Source organism: Osmerus eperlanus, chromosome 21, assembly GCF_963692335.1.
Source record: "Osmerus eperlanus chromosome 21, fOsmEpe2.1, whole genome shotgun sequence".
Classification (NCBI taxonomy): Eukaryota; Metazoa; Chordata; class Actinopteri; order Osmeriformes; family Osmeridae; genus Osmerus; species Osmerus eperlanus.
The window spans coordinates 11,726,489-11,750,996 of NC_085038.1; the positions used below are offsets into that span (position 1 = coordinate 11,726,489).

The 24,508-nt window shown below is 41.9% G+C and overlaps 1 protein-coding gene across 1 annotated transcript; it reads right to left on the minus strand.

Annotated features, from left to right (window-relative positions):
• Nucleotides 1-14,672: 14,672 nt before the first annotated feature.
• On the minus strand, nucleotides 14,673-24,176 carry LOC134007882 (up-regulator of cell proliferation-like). Its single transcript, XM_062447599.1, has 2 exons — nucleotides 23,120-24,176; nucleotides 14,673-14,779 (listed from the first exon to the last, which is right to left on the minus strand). The coding sequence occupies exons 1-2, from the start codon at nucleotides 24,141-24,143 to the stop codon at nucleotides 14,754-14,756; spliced, it is 1,050 nt and encodes a 349-aa protein (XP_062303583.1). The 5' UTR covers nucleotides 24,144-24,176; the 3' UTR covers nucleotides 14,673-14,753.
• Between the last annotated feature and the right edge of the window lie 332 nt (nucleotides 24,177-24,508).

The following is a 24,508-nucleotide window of genomic DNA, read 5'->3' on the forward strand; positions in this document are numbered from 1 at the left end:
AAACAGATGGAGGACAATGATATCTTAGAGCGAGTGACCAATCCAACAGATTGGTGTGCACCAATGGTGCCGGTCCTTAAGAAGAATGGGGACGTGCTTATTGCTCCGGAGACTCACGGAGGCGGTGACGCGATACGCACCGATCGAGAAAGAGTGTGTGGCGAGTGTCTGGGCCTGAGAGAGGTTTGAGAAATACCTCTACGGCCTGGATGACTTCAAACGTGTGACAGATCACAAGCCACTGGTACCTCTTATCAACAGCAAGGACCTTTGACAATGTCCCACTGCGCTGCCAAAGACTGCTGGTGCATCTCAGAAGATTCAAGCCGACTGCAGAACATGCCCCAGGAAAAACTTTAGTTGTAGCCGACACACAGTCACGGAGTCCACAGAAAGACACTCCAAAAGAGACACACACACACAGATGTTGAGTGCTATGTTGCGGCTATCATGCAGGGCATGCCTGCAACTCAGGGGAAAATGGACTGTATCAGGGCTGCCACAGCAGCTGGATAACAAGCTCCAGGCTGTGATCAAGCTCATCAAGTCTGGTTGGCCAGAGCACATAAGTAAGACCCCCAGCTCAGTTAGGGAGTTTGTCTCTGTCAGAGGTGAACTGTCCGAGTATGATGGTATTGTCACTAGGGGAAGCCGCATGGTTGTACCACAGTCCTTTAGAGATGACATTCTTAAAAGAATACATGAAGGGTACCAGGGCCTGACAAAGTTCAGGGAAAGGGCCAATGTCTCAGTATAGTGGCCAGGAATCTCTTCTGATATAAAAGAGGCAGTCATGTCATGTGGGCACAGCAGAAGGAGCCACCTCCTTCTTGCCCTGGTTATCCAGGAGCTGAAGGCAACGTTCGCCCACTTTGGAATTGCGGACTAAGTTGGCAGTGACAATGGGCCACAGTTTTCTACTGTGGAGTTCCAGGAGCTGGCAAGACAGTTGGACTTTAAGCACATGACCTCCAGTCCACATAACCCTCAAGGCAATGGTCATGCGGAGAGACCAGTGCAAACAGCCAAGAGGATCCTTAGACAAGATGACCCGTGGCTTGCCCTAATGTGCTACAGGTCAACACCATGCTCGACTACAGGGCCCAGCCCTATTGTTATTATATACATAACTTTTTTCTTTTATAAATTGTTTAGGTCGTGTCAAAAGAAGAAAGTCACTTTGTTAATGGTTGGACTTGATGGAGCGGGAAAGACGTTGTTACTCCAAATGATTACAGGTTAGTAAACTGAGTGACAGTCCCCTCCAGCATGTGTAAACAGCACCAGTGCTGACTGACTTTTGGGTTTGTCCTGCAGGTCGCACACCAGCAGAGCAGATACAGGTGTCGGCTGGTGTCTCTGGGGTAGAGATGGACTCTTCCGGTGTCTCTGGGGTAGAGATGCCTGTGGCAGGCTACCAGGTGACCCTGCTGGACCTGCCCGGGGATCCTAGTCTCAGGGCCCTGTGGGAAGACTATTACCCCCGGTGCCATGCCCTGGTGTTTGTGGTGGACTCTGCCGAAAGCTATCAGCTTCGGCAGAGCACAAAAGTCTTCAGGGAAACACTCAGAAACCGTCATGTGATAAGGAAACCTGTCCTTCTGTGAGTATGCTAGTAAAGCAGACTGTGTTTACACAATGTTTACATCCAGTGACATGAAAACAACTCTCTCTCTCTCTCTCTCTCTCTCTCTCTCAGGCTGTTGAACAAGCAGGACCACTACAAGGCTTGGAGACAGGAAATATTGGAGAAGAAACTCGAAGTACAAAGAGTTCTTAAACTGACTAAGTGCCCGTGCATAGTATTGGTGAGTGCCTTTCTCCAAAGTTGTGGTTTGTTTGTTATGTGGATTTGGTTTCCTCAAAGGAATTTTCAAACCCCTTACTCACCACGTAAAACATTGATTTTTGTCCTAAATCATAGAGGTAGCCACCCCACCTCTTGTTGACTACACAACTGTAGTCAACAAGACTGAGTCTAGATATCACAGATCTACAATGTGTTCCTGTCTTGTAGAAGTCTTCTGCCATGCCTGACTGTCACAAGTCACTGGGCATGAAGGCCATCCAATGTGGACTACGCGGGCTACTGCGAAAGGTCTCTCGAGATTACCAGGTCCTTTGTAGACGTGTTGAGTACGACACAGCGCACATCAGGGCCATGGATGAGGAGACAAGGAGATGGTCAAAGAGACTTGTGATGTGAGCAGGAATAAGGGAAAGAGGGACGAAGGCTAGGGGAAGACTGTATACAGTCAGGATGAATAATGATGAACTCATATAGTGTTCGCTTATAAGTAAGGAGGGAAGTAAGACACATGAAAGAATGTGTTCTTTGAAGACTGTGTGGTAGAAATATAACATTTAATGACAAGATGACTTCACGTTTGTTTTCAGTGTTGCTGAAAAGCCTTGCGTCATGCCTGTCTTACGTGGGGAGTTCTGTGTGCCCAGGGAAAATATGTTGTTTTCTTTTCCAGCAAAGAAGAGCCGGAAGGAAAAGGGGGAATGAAAGGAGAGGTTTCGGAGGGAAGCGAGAGAGCCTCCGTCACTGCCTCTCTGGAGAGCTGCACGGAGGAACGACCACCTCAGACACTTCACGTACTGAAGCCAGCAGCTCGCAAAGTCCACTTCAAATCCTCTACTGCCCAAAGCTCAAAGGCCTTTGAGTTTGAACAGGTCACACTGCCCGGTACCCCGATCGACGGCAAAGTTGTTGTCAACAGTTGTCCGATCGTGAGATGCACGAGGTTCGACACGGGAGACGACAATGACCTTCCGGAGAAGTCCGTTGATGGAAGCAGACCGTAAGTCAGGTGGTCGACTCGCTCAGTGTGAAGTCATACCATCTGCTAGCCTTCTCAAATCTCTGGCTCGACCCAGCCACGCTCAGGGACTTGTCCATAAGCCTCCAGGACCAGCTCAACACCCTCATGACTGCATATGACAAGCTGCTGCTTCAACAGGAAGAGGAAGTGAGGGCCCTCTGTCAGTCCTCCACAGTGAAACAGGAAGAGGAAGTGAGGGCCCTCTGTCAGTCCTCCACAGTGGAACAGGAAGAGGAAGTGAGGGCCCTCTGTCAGTCCTCCACAGTGGAACAGGAAGAGGAAGTGAGGGCTCTCTGTCAGTCCTCCACTGTGGAACAGGAAGAGGAAGTGAGGGCCCTCTGTCAGTCCTGCACAGTGGAACAGGAAGAGGAAGTGAGGGCCCTCTGTCAGTCCTCCACAGTGGAACAGGAAGAGGAAGTGAGGGCTCTCTGTCAGTCCTCCACAGTGGAACAGCAAGAGGAAGTGAGGGCCCTCTGTCAGTCCTCCACAGTGGAACAGGAAGAGGAAGTGAGGGCTCTCTGTCAGTTCTCCACAGTGGAACAGGAAGAGGAAGTGAGGGCCCTCTGTCTGTCCTCCACAGTGGAACAGCAAGAGGACGTGAGTGCTCTCTGTGAGAAGGAGAAGAAGAAATGGAAAAAGAAGTTTTCCAAGCATTTCGGTTTCAAGGTAAAAACAGAATGTAGTTATTAACACCCAGATTTATGTTTCACTCTAAATATAGATTTTTATAATCTTCCTACATATTTGCCAGTTGTATTGTTTGAAACCGTCTTTAAATGAGTTAGAGCATATTTAGTACTTCTGCCTAACTGGTTTAATTTCTGTAATGTAGAAATACAGGAAGACTAAGGATGGCCAACCTGAGATCACACAGACGTCTTCACACAAGGACTTCATCCGTAAGTCCACTGGTATAGATACTGTGGCCAGTTGCATACAAATAGACCTAGTCTTAGACTTAAATGTAACTTTAAGTCCGACTTGCCATAGACACTCTTCAATTTACCTGTTGCATAAAACTTTAATATCAGTGACTAACGTAAGACTGACTGACTGGCGCTAGCGTCAACAAAGTGAGTCAATGTTGTCATCTACTCACTCGTTTAATAAAATTCCATTTTATTCTGCGGAAAAGCAGAACCAAGTCAACGTTTTCTGCCGTTACAAATAGGCCTAACACACTTAATTCCTTTCGTAATAAATTATCCTAAGATCCTACTAACAGATCGTTGGCATAGCAACTCAGCCCTTACCGCAAGGTTTAGCCAGGGGAGAGGTGGCTATTTTTTTTTTACCTCAAATTAAGTCAGTCTTACTATTTATGCAACAGACAGGCTTAGTTAGACTAGTCTAACCTGACAATTTAAGACAGCCTAAGGCTAAGACTAGTCTTAAACTAAGTTTATGCAACTGGCCCCTGGACAGTGTCTAATAAGTACACAGTATTTGCATAGACATTAACACACACACACAACCAGAAGCTCATTGAAACTCTTACCTCCTGTGTCCAGCTGTGTCCCCCAACACGGTGTGTCCACCTGGGTCCCAGTCAGACACAGGCTCCCAGCTCCAGGAGGAATCTACCAAACGCTCCGTGTTCGCAAAGGCCTTTTCCTCCTTCAGGAAAGGCCTGTGCAACATCTTCAAGAGGAAGAATAGAATCCTCCCTTGCACAATTTGACAACCCCCTACACAACCCCCCCACCACACACACACACACCCCACCCCCACACAACCCCCCCACCACACACACACACACACACCAGATAGGAGTTTTGCTTACTCCAACATGTTCTGAGGGCAGAAAGGAAAATGATTGGTTTACAGATTCAACCAATTGAAGGAGAGGCAGGTTCAAGACGTTTGAATTGTGTAGGGCAGGGGTTTAAACGGTTTTGCTGCACGCACCCCTTTCTAGTGTTCATCACCTGTCAAACCACGCCCCCCTCCAACACCTTAAGGCCTTTGCACACTGAGTCTGAAATTCGTGTTGCACATGTATCACCAAACAACGTTGAGGGATTGCACAAACACCGTCATTACCTGTTTGTCTGATGCTTCGGGTCAGAGAATAAGTAGGCTGCAGCCGTTTGACTTGGCGCTCAGCACTGCATGAGCACTAAGTGGAGGAGCAGGAGGGGGAGGGAGGGGCGCGGCGGGGCTTGTGAGCGCCGCGGAGCATGTCGGGGCGAAATTCTCACAATAACTCAAATAAATGCCCCGTCAGATATCAAAACACATTTTGGGGAATTGATGACAGAGAGTCATTTTAATTCTTAAATATTGATGAATGAAGAAAAAATTGGTCTGAATGAATGATCACTTAGTGCCTAATATGAACAGGGCGGGGCTATTGGGACACAGACGATGTTTGAGTAAGCAAAACTCCTATCTACCACACACACACACACACACACAGACACACACACACACACACACACACACACACACCCTCCCTCCCTTCTCACTCAATAAAAGAAGAAGTAAATTGAATATGATGAAACTATTTGCAAGATGGTTATATTGTTAACTAGTCTGCTCTGTGTCTGAACATGATATATTACTGTCAGCTGCAACAAAAGATCAGTTGAAACTTAATAAGGTGTCTGACAAAATGTTGTAAAAGCTCTAAACATAATATTCGTAAATGTACTGTTGTACGCAGGGGCGATTCTACACGGGGGCCTACAGGGGCCAGTGCCCCTGTAAAAATGTCCCTGGCCCCCCCTGAGCTGACTAAATTGTATGTTTTTTTTTTTTACACGTTGGTTTTCTTCTTCTAGTAGTCATCATGAAATAAGTAAGGGACATTGCAGCCTTTTTTTGCCCCAGTAAATAAAAAAGTGAGAGAAACATCAAGGTATTGAGATAGCTGAGGAGCTGGAAGAGGGAGAGCCAGAGCCGTTTGTATGATTTTAATGTAAAGCAAAATTAAAGTATTTAATGTTTAAATATAATTTGTTTCCGTTTTTTTATGTGCCTCTCTGATTAAACACTGGCCCCCCCTTGGCCCCCCCAGTAAAATTGGTGTAGAACTGCCACTGCTTGTACGGTTGGTTTGAGTTGCTGTGAAGTATTTGCCGACCAGAGGATTTCCCGTAAACATAAGCAACACAGCCGCTTCGCTACACTACTTGAAGACTACGTACGCAGCACTGCGTATGATAGACAAGTAAAGCCACCACTCTCGAGCAGTATGGTTTGTCTCTTAGCCAATCAGACTATGAGACTTATTCTGATGTCAAACTTCTGTACGCTTAAGCCTATGAAATGTCATATTTTTGTTGGGGCGCGGCTGCCCATTACAGTTTTTCTCAGTTGTTAACACACAAACATGCACCCCACCCACACCACCCGCCATATAAAAAAAAAATGAGAGCTGTACTAGGCCTACATCATCTGTACTGGACTTCTGAGCAGTGAAATAATGTATTAATGAATTATATGATGCATACATTTGGGCATCCCAATTTATAGCACCTTTTTACTACCTACAAGTATAAGTGTGAATGATAACATTCATGGGTAACATTGCTATCCAAGGGATCATATAGGCCTACTTATTACCAGTTAATATCACTTTTGAGTTGCTAGCCTGCTGGTACTAGGCTAAACTAACACGGTCCCATTATGTGGGTAGGTTATTTTATTTATTTTATTCTATTTTCTGCTTTTGAGAAACGACAGGAGAACATATTGTGCTTTGCTCTTTTTTTTTCTTCCTCCCTTCCTGTTTTTTAGGAATCACGCCAAAATGTGGAATTATGAGGTGTCAAATTAATTCATGCAATCTCTGTAAGCCAGCCCTGCAAAACAAGAGGAATGAGAAACAGAAGAGAGGCCAAAAGGAAGCAGGAGCTTTTCAAAATAGACAAACAAGTTTCGAGAGAGAGGAAGTTGAGATTTTGCGTGTCTGTGTATTCAGCAGATGATTCTGTCTCCATTGTTGCTACGACTACAACCAACTGTGGGATAGGAAGGGAGCTGACAGTGAAGATGACAGTGACAGGGATATCAGCCAGGATGACAGAGAAAGTCAAGGCCAAGATGACAGGGATAGTGAAGGCCAAGATTTTTATTATTTCACCAGGCCGAAGTTTTCATCCCCAGCAGAAGGCAGACAAGGCTGTAGTGCAGAGAGCTTTTTTGCAAAGACGGCACAAACAGAAAATGGCTATCATACAGTCAAGAAAAAGAAGCCCTCTTCTGTTCCCTTTGTCTGGCCTTTGCTAATCCCACAGAAAGCAGCTCTTTCATCACTGGCATGTCCAACCTCACATACGTACACCAGAGAGTTGAAGAGTATGAGAAGAGCCACCTACACAGAAGTTGCGCTGAGGCATATTTCCTCAGATCCTCAAGAAGCACGATGCAGGACCTTCTCATGGGACCTCAGATGTCGCTTCACAGAGAGCAAGTCCGCAGGAAGCGACAAGTGTTGGAGCGCATTATAGATGTGATGAAGCTCATCGGCAAAAGATGTTTGAGCTACAGAGGCAAGCAGAAAGAGGCAGCATACACACTTGAGGACGACACCATTGACCATGGTAACTTTTTGGAAATTACAGTTTTACTGGGAAAGTATGACGTATGTCTCAAGGAACACCTCAATCTCTGCATCAAAAAGAGCAAGCAGATACACCAGTCTGGTTCAAGAAAAGGTAGAGGTGCCCTTGTCACTCTCCTATCCAAAACGACCATCGACTACATCATCACCACAATTCAACGCCTAATGAAAAGTACCATCGCTGCTGAAGTCCGGAAATCTGGAATGTACTCGGTCCAGATCGACACCACACAGGACATGACAGCCCAAGATCAGTGCTCTGTTGTCATATGGTATGTGACAGACACTGTTCATGAGTGACTAGTTGCTGTTATCAGATGTGAGGCTTCCACTGGGCAGTACTTTGCCCAACTTGTGAATGACGTGCTGGAGACCATGGATCTGGATGTGAAGCAGTGTATTGGAAATTCCACTGATGGGGCCTCCAATATGCAAGGCCAATATAAAGGCTTCTCTGCACTGCTCTCCGAAAAGTGCCCGACTCAAATCCATGTGTGGTGCTATTCACACATCATAAACCTTGTGCTGTCAGACACAACACAGTGTGTACTGGCAAGTGGCTCTCTTTTTTCCCTGATGAACATCGCTGTCTTCTTCAGAGAGTCCTACCAGAGGATGAATATCTGTGAAAAGGAGAGCAAAGACCCAAGACACAGACGTCTCACCTCGATAGGAGAAACGCACTGGTGGTCCAAAGATGCAGCTATGACAATGGTGTTTGGCTCTTTTGGAAAGCCAGACGGGGCCCTGTGTTTTGATGTCCTCCACACCCTCTCAGCCATTCAAGATGGAGAGACCATCAATGCCACAGCACGAGTAAATGCACAGGGATACATCGGCCAGCTTTTGAAGTATGAGACTATAACAGCTCAGATCTTCCTGCGAATATTCCAGGTCACGTCACCCGTCTCAAAATACCTTCAGACAAGTGGAATGGACATCCTGACAGCTCATCGGATGGTTGCGGCTGCAGAAGCAGAGCTGAAGGATATGACCAGAGATTTTCAGAGTGTCAAGACAGCGGCCGACAAATTTGTCCAGTGGGCCAACAATACACTACAAGAGCAGAGTGAGGAGACTGAGCTGGAGACCACTCTGCCACAGAAACGGGGAAGAAGGAAGAAATCCATGCCTGGAGAGATGTCCCGAGATGAGGCTGTGACTGATGCCGAAACATCTTCCAAGATTGAGGTCCACAATGGAATCATGGACACAGTCGCAGGAAGCATGCACCAGCGTTTCCTGAAGAATGGCACTTTGTATGCTGATCTGGCACTTCTGGACCCGAAAAACATCAGCCAGGTTACATCTTACGGCGAAAGTTTCCCAGAGGCAGCACTCCAAGAGTTGAGTAAGTGTTTGCTGCCATTTGATGACACAGCAACAGAGGCCGAGTTACAAAGCGAACTCAAAATTCTGGCACGACAGTGGGATAGGCTGAAGGCATCAGTATTTGATGAGTACACAACCAAGACAACAGAACCCGGGCCTGAAGATACTGAAGATGAGGCAGAGATAGTATACAAAAAGTGCTCATCTTGCAAGGACTGTCCAATCTGTTGCTACCGAGTTCTGAAGCAGTACAACGTCCTGACAGATGCATACCACATCATAGGCCTAGCATAAAGGTACTTGACAGTGAGAAATCATAGACGGTGTTGCAGAAAAAAGTGAGCTGCTGCAAAAACTACTCATGTAGTGAGCTAATAATAACACTGATATAGTATAGAGTATATAGAGTATACTGATATTAACTACTTACTAACCGAGAGTGAGGTCATTGCTCGGTCGATACGTTCAAGCCTCAGTTTGATATTTCCCGGCATGACCGAACGGTCGAGGTTAGTAAGTTGTTTATTATATGGCATTTTTAGCTCTTGTCATTTTGTAAATGAAAATAAATGGTAGGCTAATTGTAGCTAGCTCTCAAGTCTTCTCACGGTGTGTTTCAGGTGTTGCCTAGCAACCAATTACTTTTGATAGAAAGCGGACAACACGGTTCTGCTAAAATGGCTTTAATTCCAACACAAATAACAACTCTTTTAGAAAGTTAACAATTTCTTCATCACTGTGGATGTCTTCAGTATCGTCTGGATAGTAAAACTTAGCTGACTCCTCGATATCGCTCATTTTGAAGATGATGTCAGAGCAGGGCAATAAGAATCCGTATCAGACCGCAGACCGGCGAGGAGGTCAATACGCGGCTGGCATGACTACCCACTGTCGTTGCCATATAATAATGTTTTTTATTACCATTTGACCTTAATGCACCTGGGCGAGAGTTAGTTTAGGTTCTGTTACGTAAATTATTGTTTTGTTATGCACCTTCAACACCCTACACACACAAACAAACAATGACACACCCAGCATGCAACACTACTGATACTCACACCCCATCGTATGTTCTGTTCTGTTCATTTCTTATATATTGTTCATACTAATTCTACCCTCTGATTCCAGTTTCTTTACAATTACATTTAGTCATTTAGCAGACGCTCTTATCCAGAGCGATTTACAGTAAGTACAGGGACATTCCCCCTGAGGCAAGTAGGGTGAAGTGCCTTGCCCAAGGACACAACGTCATTTGACTCGGCCAGGAATCGAACTGGCAACCTTCAGATTACTAGCCCGATTCCCTCACCGCTCAGCCACCTGACTCCCTCTCTTTATTGTGTGGTCTTTCTCTGCTGACATTCATTCCTTAAGGCTTTGTAGTTATAAGTATAATCATCTGATACTAGCCAAGAGTTAAGCATTGAGTGGGCAACGCGCCGTGTACCGAATGGGCCGCGCGCTGTGTATTGAGTGGGCCGGTCTGACAGTATCTCCCGGGCCACTTTTTTCCCCCCGTCCGCCCCTGCCTACGACCAAAGAGCGACGCAACGGCAACGTAACCCACGGGACCAAAAATAACGTATCCAGCCGACCAAGGTACGACGTTGCGGCAACGTTGTCCACGGGACCAAAAATAACGTATCCAGCCGACCAAGGTACGCCGTCGCGGCAACGTTGTCCACGGGACCAAAAATAACGCTGCAATGTCCTGTGTTAGCTGGGTACTAAAACGTAAATTTGATCCACAAATAACTGCAAACAAAAAACACAGAATGGAGGACGAAATTGCATCAAAAATGAACTCAAGAAGTTTGGTGAAGCGGTCAATTCAAGAAATAAAAAATATAAGCTAGCTATATGATAGGCCTAACTCGACTGTTATGTCCAAAAAAGAGAACCAATTTCAGGAGGGAGTCCAATAAGACTGGCGATATCAACTTTACTTGTAGGTCTTGTTGCTACACAGTAACGTTTAAGTGAGAGCTAGCTTAGGCTACTTCTTAGGTAGATCAAAATTAGATCAACAGTTACACTGCATTTACCGGCGTGAGTCTAGGCAAGCTACTTTATTTACAGCGGTAGCCGACGCATAAATAGCCTTCATGTTTAGACTGCAGCACAGTAGCCTAACAGAGTGCTATAGGTGTGGGATGGGTTAATGTATCTCCATAAACTCAGCCATGTTGCGGTAAAGAATAAGTCAGTGGTACCTGAAGTTTTCTTCCTTACTTTGTTTGCTAAGGTCTTTCGTGCAACGCTTTAACGAACTTTAAGGGAATCCTTAAGTTAACGACCAAGATAAGGAGAAAACCTTAATTAAGGGAACATTTAAGGAAACCTTAAGGAGAAGACATAAGGGTGCTTTGTGCAACCGATTATGTTTTAAGGAAACCTTAACTCTGACTTGACTGAGGAAAATCTTAACTTAAGGTGTTTTGTGCAACCGGCCCCTGATCCTTAATATTCTACTGTACTTTCTATATGAAACTATCACTATTAGTACGTAGCTTTGGATAAAAGTCTGGTACATAATAAACAATGTATAAACTAAATATAAATATGTAAAACAGTACTGCTAAAGTATGACTGCATCATGGATGCTGTAGTGTGTAAACTCACACTTGTCTGTTCTATGGTGTTTAATAAGAATTACATTTTAATACTGTATGAAGTAACAAACTCCACGGTGTCTTTCAACACACTTTTTTATTTGAGCCCAAATCATTTTACACATGATTTGATTGTTTGTATTGATTGTAATATCCATAAAGCAATCAGTAGATAATGTTCATGGTCAGGGCTGCTAGATCAACTGACCCATCTCCCTTTAGGCCACAGAACTCAAACATCCCCCAACCTCCGTGCCCCTAGCTTCTCAATCAGGCATCATAACCCAACACCATAAATACCTTAAGACCAACTGCAACATCCATTTGTTTAAACACAACCTCAGTCTATTAAAAATACATTCTTAGTAACTATATCAAAAAATGCCATCACATTCCTTACTTTTTCTTTTTAAACAACAAAGGCATACAAAAGCATAAGCATACAAAAATATAAAACATCCATACAGATATGGAGGCAAGAAAATAAAGTAACCCCCTTTAATCAAACATAACCCCAAAAATAACAAGAGAATTACATATCACTCACAGTAGCCTCTTCATCCTTAAATGGTGGAACCCAGTCAGAATCCTCTAAGGGACTATAGTTCATCATTTGAACAGCAAATTATTTAGCCATTGTCTTTTCCACAATCTTCCTTACACAGGGAAACAGACAACAAGCCAAAAACAATAGTATCAACAAAATGACACCTATTCCACACAAAACAGACAGAAGAACTGCCTTCCATTTACCAAACATTTCCCAAGAACCGTCAATCCATGACCAAACTCCTTTTGAATCATCAAATCCAGAATGTTCAGACAATTCTAATCTCAAAGTACGCATGCTTGATAATGCTTTAGTGACTGACCCATCACTCGCTGTATTATTGGGAATGTACGTACAACATGTATTATTGAAAAGTACACAAACACCCCCTTTTTCAGCCAACAACATGTCTAGAGCAATCCTGTTTTGCCATGCCATCTCTGAAGTCTTAGCCAATTGTTCTGATAATCCAGAAATCGCATCAACAGTGTAATTAATAAAACTTTGCTGATTATAATATATATAATTAATCCAATCCACATTTTTGTTAACCGTACAATGTACGCAAAAGAATGATTCTAGTCCTGCAGCTACCTGATTTCTAGCTTTAAACTCAGTAGGCACCCCTCTTGGTACTCCAATATCATCTATGTAAATTCCACTATCAAAAGATCCAACAGGAGCAGCTCGTCTCTGTCTGCCTGAATCAACCGTCACATTTCCTAAAGGCTTAATCAACGTCTTACTAACTAACATCACCTTAGCACACACTCCCACCCATCCTTTTGGTAAACGTGATCTAATTCTACCCCCACAATACCAAAATATATCAGCTATATCGCGTCCTGGATATACCAATGGGCCAGAAGGTGGTGGAGTATGATGTTTTCCCTCACTATCCACACGAACAGAGCTTCTATACTTGTAACAAGGGTGTAAAGTCCCATTAACATCTCTAAACTGCATCGCCTCACAGTATGGATTTACCACCCAAGTATGTCCACAAGTTCCAATCTTTACTTTCCCTTCACTAAAGTTCCCCACGAATACTGTTTTAACAATATCGGAACTTTTCTCGAAACACTCAAACTTTTGCCCTGGAACTATAACAAAATCAATCAGAACATCTTCCGTTCCCTCGTTCTCAATTGGTCCAGTAAGCATAGGACGTACTGCTGCACATCCTAGATTGGAATTTAAATACCAAGCACTAGAACTCTGGTAATGATAGCAGTTAGTGGGACAGACTGGACAATTCCTGAACAAAACCAGATGACTACTGTCCACACATCTCGTTTTATCAATGTCACCTGAAATAATTCGATGGTAATTAAAATCATAACAACTAGTTGAATTAAATGGTGCTGGCATAATCAGTGAAACATCCTTAAGTGGCTGGCAATACACACATGGTGGGTGTTCTTCGCCTAAAACTTGTTTTACTGAATATGTTGCTAACTTATACCAAGAATTAAACTCCATCTCCGATTCCATTTAATCTACAACCTCTCTCTCATCACTTTTCAACATCTGGAACGTTGCAGGTGAAACAGTTGAAGTCATTGGATCTATTGTCATAGTATCATCAGAATTATGCATACTTTTATTAAAATACAAAAGCGAAAATACATTAAGAGCAATAAGAAATGCCATTCCCAAGACAAAACCCACTGCACCCCGTATACCACAAAGTCCAGGTTGTCGGAACTGATGCTATGGTCGTGCATCCGTAGTGGCCATCTTCAGTTGAATGTAGGCAAACTTCTGTCAGGCGGTGTAGTCTAGTCGAATCGATTGCAAACGACGATCAAATTGCTCAGGGCAAGTTTCAACGACACTGCACTTTGCGCACAGCTCGGAAATTTCCTTGGTACTAGACAGACAAGGTGCACGCTTGCAATGGTTAGCGTGTATCCACGTTGCTCTCCCCTCGATCTTAACCCCCGATTGGTCGTCAGGAGAATCTGGTATGGCCCCGTCCACCTTGGGTTCCTCCAGGCGTTTCAGGTCCTTCACCACGATCCAGTCATCTGGTATCAAAACATGCAGCGGTCCAGTCATAGGAATAGCCTCCTTCACCTGCCTGTGAATCTCACACAAAATAGACTCCAAAAAGGTTGCACAGTGATAAACAAGCACATTCTCACAGAGGTCATTTAAAGGTAACTGACTTCTTGTCGTCTGACTTAGTCTTCAAAGTTCTGTTCTCTCATTCAACTGAAGTGATTAACACAATGTTGAATCCTATCAACACCAAAATAACTTCCATAAACAAGTGTGACCCATTATCATTACATAACCTCAAAGAAAAATCCCATCGAAGAATAATCTAAATTAACAAAAGCTTGATCACTGAGCCCCTGAGAAGTCTAAAACTTCTTCCCATCAACAATCATTAAACAGTATCACTTCTCCAAAAATCGAACTCTACAAAATCCATCTATCAATACCCAAATGGTTTCTCTAACCTTAACTGTGAAGCTTATCGTGTTTAAATTCCTTTTCTCATAATACTTGTCCCACATATGAAGTATTAACAAAATGACTAAGCATCCATTACAAATCCTCTTGTATGCTAAAATAATGCATTCTTCTTGATATCACACAAACTGTAGAGGCATGATCTTTCCATGTGTTAACTTAGCAAACTCTCAAGATAAATGTTTTATGCAGACCATACAACCTCCATTTTTTATTCTCATATCCTTCCTTTTTCCAAAACGCATTTTCTTGTGGATTTGTCCAAGTTTGAATCTCCATTCCACCATTCCTTTCTCCATCTGTCCGCTGTATTCTGTAATTCTTATCAAATATACTCAAACAAAACAAAATTCTCACTCTGGGTTAAATACAGTCCAATATTTTCAACTCAGCAATATCATATCAAACCCTCACAATCCTATCACAAATCCAAACTACTGAAGCTAAATTCATAAAACCATAAAACCCCCATAGTCACTCTCTGTTTGGATCAGTCAGTCATCAGTCAGTCATAAATTCCTAAACGTCATCTCTTCCTCTCTAAGAAGCCTGCGCTTCCCTTAAAGAACCTGTAACAAATGTTGTATCAAGGTCACACAACAATTTTCCTCAAAAGAGTCCTGTAAGCCCAAATTTGTCAAGTTAGGCTCATCCGGACATAGCAACATCATCTCATCACTTCCTGTAAACATATCAACATCAAAAACATATTCTAGTTAGTTCATCAATGCATTCAGGCAATCTAGAAACTGCTCCAGCTAGTATCAGCACTAGCATTTTCCCTGTGGAATAATCATAATTGTTAGAGGGAATTCCACATTTGCATACAGCAAGTTGTGTCCCAGATCAAACTAAGAAACTTCCTGTTTCCATACCTTTCCCAAAATCATATGTAACACCAATGATGTATTTAACTATCAGTACATATTTTAACTCTTTTCCCTTTTATGAATTAACAAGCTTACACTGAAGCAACCAACCTTTGAACCAATTTGTATAAAATAAAACTATTTTTAGAAAACAGCCAAATTACGAATAACCTCAACTTTTAGTCTCTTATTATCTTTTCTTCAAAAACCTTTAGGAACAGTTCAAATGAATACCTTTAAATTTCAGATTCCCTTTTAATTTTTTTCTGTATTTAAATTCACCAAATCAAATCTCTCTTTTTCCAAGACATGTAGAAAACCAGCATCACTACCCTAAACCAGAATTTAATCTGTATGATTCCAAAATAAAACATAGACCATAAAATGTTCTTAATGTAACCATTAGCCAAACATATACCCCATCTATATTTCTATATAGGTTAGATAGGTAGAACTTCATAACTTGCTTTGGCTGCAGTCCAGAACAAGCTACTTAGCACAACCATCACACCACAATTTATCAGACTTAATGAGTCTTCCCAAATTATTTCAAAACCAAGTTATCATAACCCTCTTTATGAACCAATACCATAATGATACAACCTCATCACAGCCTAACTGTTTATCCCAAAACATTGTACCATGCCCTTAAGACAAAAGAAAATATAAACTCTCCCTTTTTCTTTTAAACCTTTAAATTCACAATTTAACATAAACCTGTAAAACAAAACCTTATTCTTTAACTCCTCAAAAGTTTTATCAAAGCATGTAATGTATACACCTTTGAATATTCCTATATTTACCAGCTATCTCAATTACTCTTTGTTAGTGAATCAACTCAAATAAACAATCGCGCATTTCAAACTCGCATCAAACAGCGCGCTCTGGAACAAAGCAAAAACTCTCAACCTTTTTTCATTTCTTTTAAACAACACAGATGGTTGGCGTTTACCATCTATTCACTTAATTTTGCTAAAGTATAACTTTTCCAATCCAATTAGAACTAATTTATGAACCAGGGTCTAATTTCTGCATTTTTATGGATACCATCACACACCACAGATGTTCCGCTCGTAAATACAAGTCCTGGTCTGAAAGGCTTCTACCTCCCTGTTTGGCTAGGATTTAGAACAAATGTTAAATCATACATTCGTAAACCACCAAACTTCGAATTCATCTAAACGGACACATCTTTCACCATTAATACTCACATAATTATGCAGAATTACACCCTCTGGGATCACCTTAGTAAAACTCAACGTAACGGGACTTTTTTTTAGCCCCCACCTTTCCTCGGAATTTCTGAAACTCTTTTAAAATGTCCTCAAACAAACAAAAACCTTGTTAGCAAATGTTTCAAAATACTCATCACGTAACATATTTCAAAAGTAACCAAATTAATATGTAAAATTCGCTCCAAATGTATCTATTTCTCTAAATTTGCGTCTTTGTAAATGTCTCAACTTCCATCTGCGCATGCGTCATGCGGTTACTCATCCTGGATCTCAAATATCAAGCTGCAATTCCTTTACTAGCCTGTACCCGCCTGTCGGTCTGTTAGTTTGTTAGCCAATGTCGTTGCCATAGTTGCAAATTCAACTTCCTGGACTCTCCTTTGTCTCGGGACAGAACAAAATGCACTTCCTCCACGTTTTCACCATTAGCCATTAACCAACAGTCACAGCCTGGATTTTCTTTTCAAGTGTATCAACCATTAGTACTATTTTAATTTCAACATAAAAATTAGGCTCCGAAATCTACATATGCACCTAATATCACTCGTCAGAGGACGACAGTTTACCCATGTATTAGCATTCTGGTTGGACAAAGCTTCAACTTCAAGTCCATTTAAATAGGTAAATATGAATACCACCAAACCCAACACATTTCAACAAATCATCTCAGCAGCAATAAACACACATATGTAGCACCTTTGCCCTTAACAACAAACGCAATTCGGTCTCTCGAACTAGTTCCCCTTGTATACACTTCAGTCCCTCGGACTGGCTCAATCTTTCTAATCACTTCTTCATAACCCTTTACATATTTCTTTAAACAACAGTAACATCTGTGAACTCCCACAAAATTAAAAATAAAACCATCGAACATTTCCAGACATAAACAAAAATATTCCTTAAACAACATAACATTTCCGTTTGAACACATAACTTTCTATAAAAGTTTCAATAACCCCGGGATTGTAATTCTTAAAATGAATACCGCTTTTATTGCCAAAACTGGCCTTTTACCAATTATCCTACCCAAACACTAAATTTCCAGCGCGTTATTCAATAACGAATCAAGCTCATAATATAGAAAAACGGTCTGTACATAATTTCCAAATCAAGAGTATGGCAACTCACAATATTTTCTTAAGTTCGACAAAGAAACAGAAACACACATCTGTTTTCCCAACCAATATACTTCTCAATTCACAATTCAACGTCAAATTCTCAATAAAATGAGTGATTTTTTTGATTTTTTGTTTTTTTGCACTCATGTGTGGGCACTGCACGCAGAATGAGCTTCACTGAAAGAATCAACTTCCGCTAGGCTCAAGCGCATGCGCCTCTTTTCAAGTGGAGAATTCAGTCAAAGAATTAACATTAGCATTTTCAAAACAGAATGTCTCCGTCTTCAAAAACAAATGCCTTCTGGCGGTAATCAGACCGATGTAAAGTCTAACATCAAATATATAACGGTTAACACAGAGTTGTAAAACAATATAACAAGTCAATCGTCTCTCCTCTACCAACAGTGTCATAACCGATAAACATTGTACGTCACCAGTTCGGAACTCAACCCCTCTGATTTGAGAGTTCGCTCACAATTTCCCAAAAAAACTTTCAACAGTGATGACACATCTCCGGACATTCACGTACATTTTGCTCAAATTCCCACAATTAAATCACGCATTTTGGATTGACCTAGCAATTCGTGTTGGCCTACATGTTTTTCAACAGCATGTCAACACGCTCTGCATCAGCTTCGACCATAGCCCACAACACCACGTATTCCAAACACAACAGGGACTCAAACCCTTTGTTCCGGAGAGGACTTTAACCTTTTTTTCTTTGAAACACAATGGCAATTGCAAGTCAAGGCACAAGCTTCAATCTTTGCGGGAATCCAAAGCAAATCTATAAACAAATTCCAGGATCCTGCTTTCTTGACTTTTCCTAGATATAACCGGCTGTCAGAAGACATCGGAGTCATAGAGAAATGGCAAATGTCTGACCTCATGTTCATATTCTGTTCTCGCATTCCCGCAAAACCTCATGCGCCTATCCTGCCGCAACACCCCTGGCTGCGGATGAGGCGAAATTTGTTTGCGGAACAGCCAGAAAATCTCAATCGTGAATCTGTGGGGAAATAGATGAAAAATTCCCCACACTATTCTGTCCTAATATTTCTTTATCCCTCTACCTATCTCCATCCAATCAGAAAAAAGCTCTCCAATCAGGCTAAAATCTATTCTTTTCTCCACTTCAAAAAAAATCGTGTATCTATTTCTCTCCACGAACCCATTTCGCAATACAATAAGGTCCTTAAAACAAAACGACTCCACACTCGAAAATCCACATTTATCAATACATATTTGCATTTGCAATAAACTATCGTTACCATACTTTTGCTTCATGTAATCGATGTTTGGACAGGTCAATTCTGCCTCCAGACCATTCATTTTCAGAATTACAATCCATAAACGATAACCAACGACGGAAAATAAAGACACAATTACTCCTTTTCGTTTCTAAAAACAATTAAATTCCGACTTCCCAACTTTCAATGAAAATAACTGCACAATCTTAAATTACAAATATTCAAACCGAAAAAATAATTAAAATTTCGAAAAGTAATTAAAATTTTGATTTTTGTAATTTGTATATAGCTTGAATAATAGACACCATTAGTTACTCATACTTCTTTTAACCTCAAAAAACATATAAAACAAAAATGAACACGTGTGTAAAAAACTCAAACCTTTGTTTTGAAAATCCCTCAGGATACATCATATCTTTTTTGTTCTCCACCTTCAGGGACTCAAACCCTTTGTAAACACTCACTCACACAGCTGATTTCCTCACAAGTATACTTTTCTCTCGGAACTTAGAATCACGTTTAGGCCGTTAATAAATAAGAACTGCACCAATGCCAATACAATTTCTCAAACTATCACTAACCCAACATATTCTAATCCTTAGGGTCTCAAAAAGACACATAACACGATATAACATGTGAATTTATCTCCCTCTATGTGTTTGTTCGTCAACAACACTACCTCTGTGTGTGTCCGTCGACACACTTCTGCAGACATTTCTTTTACGACTTTCACGTAAAAGGTAGGTTCAACAACCTTACCTTATTAATTCGTACGACTTTACACGTACAGGACAGTTTTACCTCTGCCCAATTACTTACTTAACCGAATTATTGACAATAGCCTAAAAAACACACATTTAGACAACTCAATATCACACAGTAACCAAAAGAATATCTCACCGGTTCTTTTGAAGACCCCGCGTCAGCCACAAAACGTCCAACGGGCGCCCCCCCTGGCCCTGCTGTCTCACGCATGGCGGAAGGAAAGGCGGCTTTTTGCCGGAAGATCAATTCGCCGAGGGGAGCCGCCTGCTGAACGCCGTAGACCAATGAGGATTACCCGTACTGGCCACCAAGTGTAATGGCGGAAATTCAAGCGGCACTGTGTAGATCTGAGTAGTCAAGAGATGTGGGTTTATTACAATTTATTTTGCTCATACAGATCATGATTTAACAAAGTACTTTGTGATCAGTCATAACGAAGGAGGTGCTAGCCACAGGTCGTTCGCCAGAGTGATCCAGAACAACCCTAAAACCCTGCCTTATATAAACTTTAGATCAAATGGTTTTTCTGAACTCTGTGATTGGTCAGCACTGCTCAGTGACAGTTAAGACAATATAACCCCCCAGGTCAAGTGACCAAAGTCTTTTGATGTCACGGCTCTTTCTCTAAATGAGGACAGTAAAGATACCCTTAATGAAACACAAACAGGACACAGGACACAATCTCCTCGGCCAAAAGGTCAGGGCTGCTAGATCAACTGACCCATCTCCCTTTAGGCCACAGAACTCAAACATCCCCCAACCTCTGTGCCCCTAGCTTCTCAATCAGGCAATCATCATAACCCAACACCATAAATACCTTAAGACCAACTGCAACATCCATTTGTTTAAACACAACCTCAGTCTATTAAAAATACATTCTTAGTAACTATATCAAAAAATGCCATCACATTAGTAACAGAAAAGATTTATCTCAAAAACTCATAAGCTGTGTGAATGTATCAAACATAACTAAAACATGTTGTCCATTTGTCCTCTAACAATATATGTACAGGTTAAAGGGCCATATTTGTCCAGCTCTGGATAAGAGCGTCTGGTAAGTTTCCCAGACTTTTCTTCCTTCCCAAATGCAAGTGGTCGATGAGTCAAAGCAGTGTGCCACCAGTGACTCTCCCCCTCTTTATCACAGGGGACATTGCACCGTGGACAGAATCTCTGACAGCCTAACAGCTTTTTCTGCTATTGCTTCAGAGGGCCGCAAGGTACAGATTTCTCCTTTAGGAGAAGGTCTTTTTCCATTTTTCCAATTAATTCTGTCAACACATTGGAAAATTCACTGGCCCTGAAATGATTTACAATCAATCCTGTTGTATTGTCAGAGATGACAAGCCTCTCATACAGTTTTGAGCGTAAACCAACAAAGAACTCTTTTATGTCTCCTCCATTGGAAATGTGAGTTCCCTCTAATTGCACAACAGCAGTCTGTATTTCTCTGCAAATTGTCCTCACAATTTCAATTGTATTACTTCTACATCTTGTTTCCAATATTTACTGGATCAAATTCTGTGCGCTTTCATTATAGTTCTTAATATACTCCTGGAACCTGTTGAACTCAGATGACGATAGCTCTTTAAGCATGAACAACTGAAAATGTCTTATTGTTCTGAATTCAACAATTTCTTTTATTATGCCATTAATGTCCAAATTGGGAGATTTCTGGATATACTCCATGACTGCTGGTTTAAGAGATTCATCTGTGAATTCTTTGGCCTTTCTTTTGTACTCTTTCCTCGTTTCTTTCTGGTAGTAAAGGCCTTTGAAGTCATTACAGTACTGGGTCTTCAACGCCAAAAAGTTTCTTTCTGGGTCTTTGTCTTTGATGAAAGCTTCATGCATGCTCTGGAATTCCCTCGCTGCATGCCCACAGATGTGTATTTTCAGAGCTGCAGCAATCTTAGGACTTATGTCCAACTCACAGTGTTTTTTCAGGTTATTTTCAATTAATTCCAGTAGTTCCATGGTGTGAGCTGGGTGGTAGTCAGTTTTTTCTTTCACCTTTCCTGCTACAAATGTCAGACACTGGTTTATGGTGTCATTGGCCATGTCTTGAACCTTTTCAGTCTCAAAAGTGCTCTTTGAAAAATTATTATTGAATAGCTTCTTAATTATGTGTGCCCTGTTCACTTTAAATGCATCTTTCCCACAGTTCTCTAAAGGCTTTGATTTATTTAGCATCTCCTGGACTTTGGGACTTTCCCATGCCAAGTTAACATGAAGATGGGAGTCAGGTGGCTGAGCGGTTAGGGAATTGGGCTAGTAATCAGAAGGTTGCTAGTTCGATTCCCGGCTGTGCCAAAAAATGACGTTGTGTCCTTGGGCAAGGCACTTCACCCTACTTGCCTCAGGGGGAATGTCCCTGTACTTACTGTAAGTCGCTCTGGATAAGAGCGTCTGCTAAATGACTAAAAAAAGATCAGTGGTGATCAGTGCTGGAACATTTTGAGTCTCATGACCTTTAAATGAGAGCTGTTCTGAAGTTTCAGTCCACATCTTTTCAAATTCTTGTTCGATTTGCTCTACGGTCATTTTCTGTTTACCTCGACAACACTTAACAAGTTCAGAAACATTTTTCTCCATAATAGTTTTATTGTTTTTTGTAATTCTGTCTACTCCAAATGTGCATTTTCTCACATCCACAGCAACTTCTAATCTTCTCTCCACTGTCTTGGCCATCCTCCTCTTTCTGCTTTCTGTATCAATGTGGAATTCATTCTTGTACTTCTCAACCAGTTGCAAATTTGCACCTGTTTTGTAGTATTCAGCCACTTTGTTGACAAAAATATTTCCATGTCTCTTAAGTTGAAGGTTAGCTTCAGTTCTTAACTCTTCTGCAAATTTTTCAAGGAGATTCTCTTCTTGAGAGTCAATCAAACCATAGTTTGCCACTCTAGTTTCTGCCTCCAACAGCCAAATGGAAATCGGCTTTTGGAAGTCCCATTCCCAACTGCTAAACTCTGCACTAAGCTTGCTGTATGCTTCAGCCACCAGGCTGTTGCGAAAGTTAAAGAGGAAGTTCTCACACTTTACTGCATCCCATAAATCTTTCACAGACTTGCTGAAATCCAGCAATGTTTCTGCTGCTTCGGTTTTATTAGAAAATGTTTGGATTAAATAGCTCTTGACTTTGGCCACACCTTCACTATAGCCTTGATTGACTGGAGCCATGGGTGGACTTCCATACCACAGACCTGGCAGGTAGCAGGTGTCCTCTGCTCTGTAGTTGATGATGTCAGTGAATACCAAGTCTTTACCCAAATGTTCCATCCTGCTTGCAACGCTTGTCATTTCATTGAGCTGTTCTAAAAGGAGCTTCTGATCCCTACGGTTTTTGTGAGGAGCAGAGATATCTGGCACATTCTGGTGCACAAACAGACAACTGGGCTTCTTCCCTGATTCTTTCTGAGACATCCTGAGGAAGGCATGAGCTACAATCTGCAGGAGATCTCTCACATCTGAGTGGTTTTCCATAGCAATGTTCACAATGGATATGTCACTCAGTCCTACCACAAACGTGGCCAGCTCATTATCGTGTTTATAGTTGTCAGTTAAGTCTAACAACTGTGCAGCCTTCAAACCCTCTGTATCGATGATCATTAGGAAGTCACATTTGATCACATCTCTGAACTCATGTTTGACCTTGATGAGCTGCATGAAGGCACCTCGGGTGCATCTTCCACTGCTGACAGCAAACTGAACTCCAAACATGGTGTTGAGGAGAGTGGACTTCCCTGAGCTTTGGGACCCTAGAATTGTAACCACTCGAATCTTGTTATTGAGTTGGATGAGAGAGTCAAGTTCTTTCAGGACATCGGTTACCCACCTCATTGGGATGTTAGACACATCCCCATCCATGAGTTCCAATGGAAAGCCAGCCAACATTAACTCAGCACAGATTGTTGGCAGTTCTTGAAGTTGATGTTTAAGGTCAGTGGTTTCAGGAACACACATAGATGCTTCATACAGCTGACCAACTTCTCTCAGGAAGTGTTCTGTTCCCAAGGATCTGTCAACAAGTTCCTTCATGTTGGTGTCAGGGTGACCCTCAGGAAATGCCTGTCTTTGGTCTCTCTTCATAAGTTTAGAATGTTTTGCTCTTGATATGTTGTCCAGGATGATCTTCATCCACTTGAGGAAATAAGATCGTTCATCTTCTGGACTTTTCAAACCCTCAATGAACCATTTGACGCTGTCACTCATGCCAATTGTCACCTGTTCCCTCCTTTGTTCAGTCTTATCGCTTTCATGTTTTTCATCTCCTGCTAATTTAAGTATGCATTGTTCTTTTTCCAGTCTAGTGAGTTCCTTCCAAGTTGTCCCTTGTAAAGGTAGTTTGATGTTCTCTGTTACTCTGGCTGCTCTATCCTTTGCTGTGTCACAAGGACTGCATTTTTCATCCACTGGGATAGACAACTGAGATGCAACATCCACCATACTCTCCACTTTAATTTTGAGGTGGTCTGATTTCAAGACCTTTTTCACTTCAGAACAAATCTTATCCACAAGTTCTGCTTCATTCATATTTTTTCTCTTTTCTATAATCTCAACGTTGTATTTCTGGAACTCCGCAGCTTCTTTCTTTAAACCAGATTGAAAGTCACAGACAATGAAGAGTTGCAGTTTCAGTTGACTAAGGTCTGGAATACATTTGACATCCAGATCATCACAAAACACAAACATTGCAGCTGATGTTTCACAGAGGAACTTGAACTGGGTTGGAAAGTCCTCAATATCTCCACGAAGATTAGCTACAGCCACAGGTTCAGGGAAGACGTCAATGTTCGGGATTCCACTTGGCAGGTACCATCTTATTTCTACTAAACCATCAGATATCGTCTTTGGGATGTTCCCAGCTCTCATGTTACGGTGAACAAATGTGTTGTGGG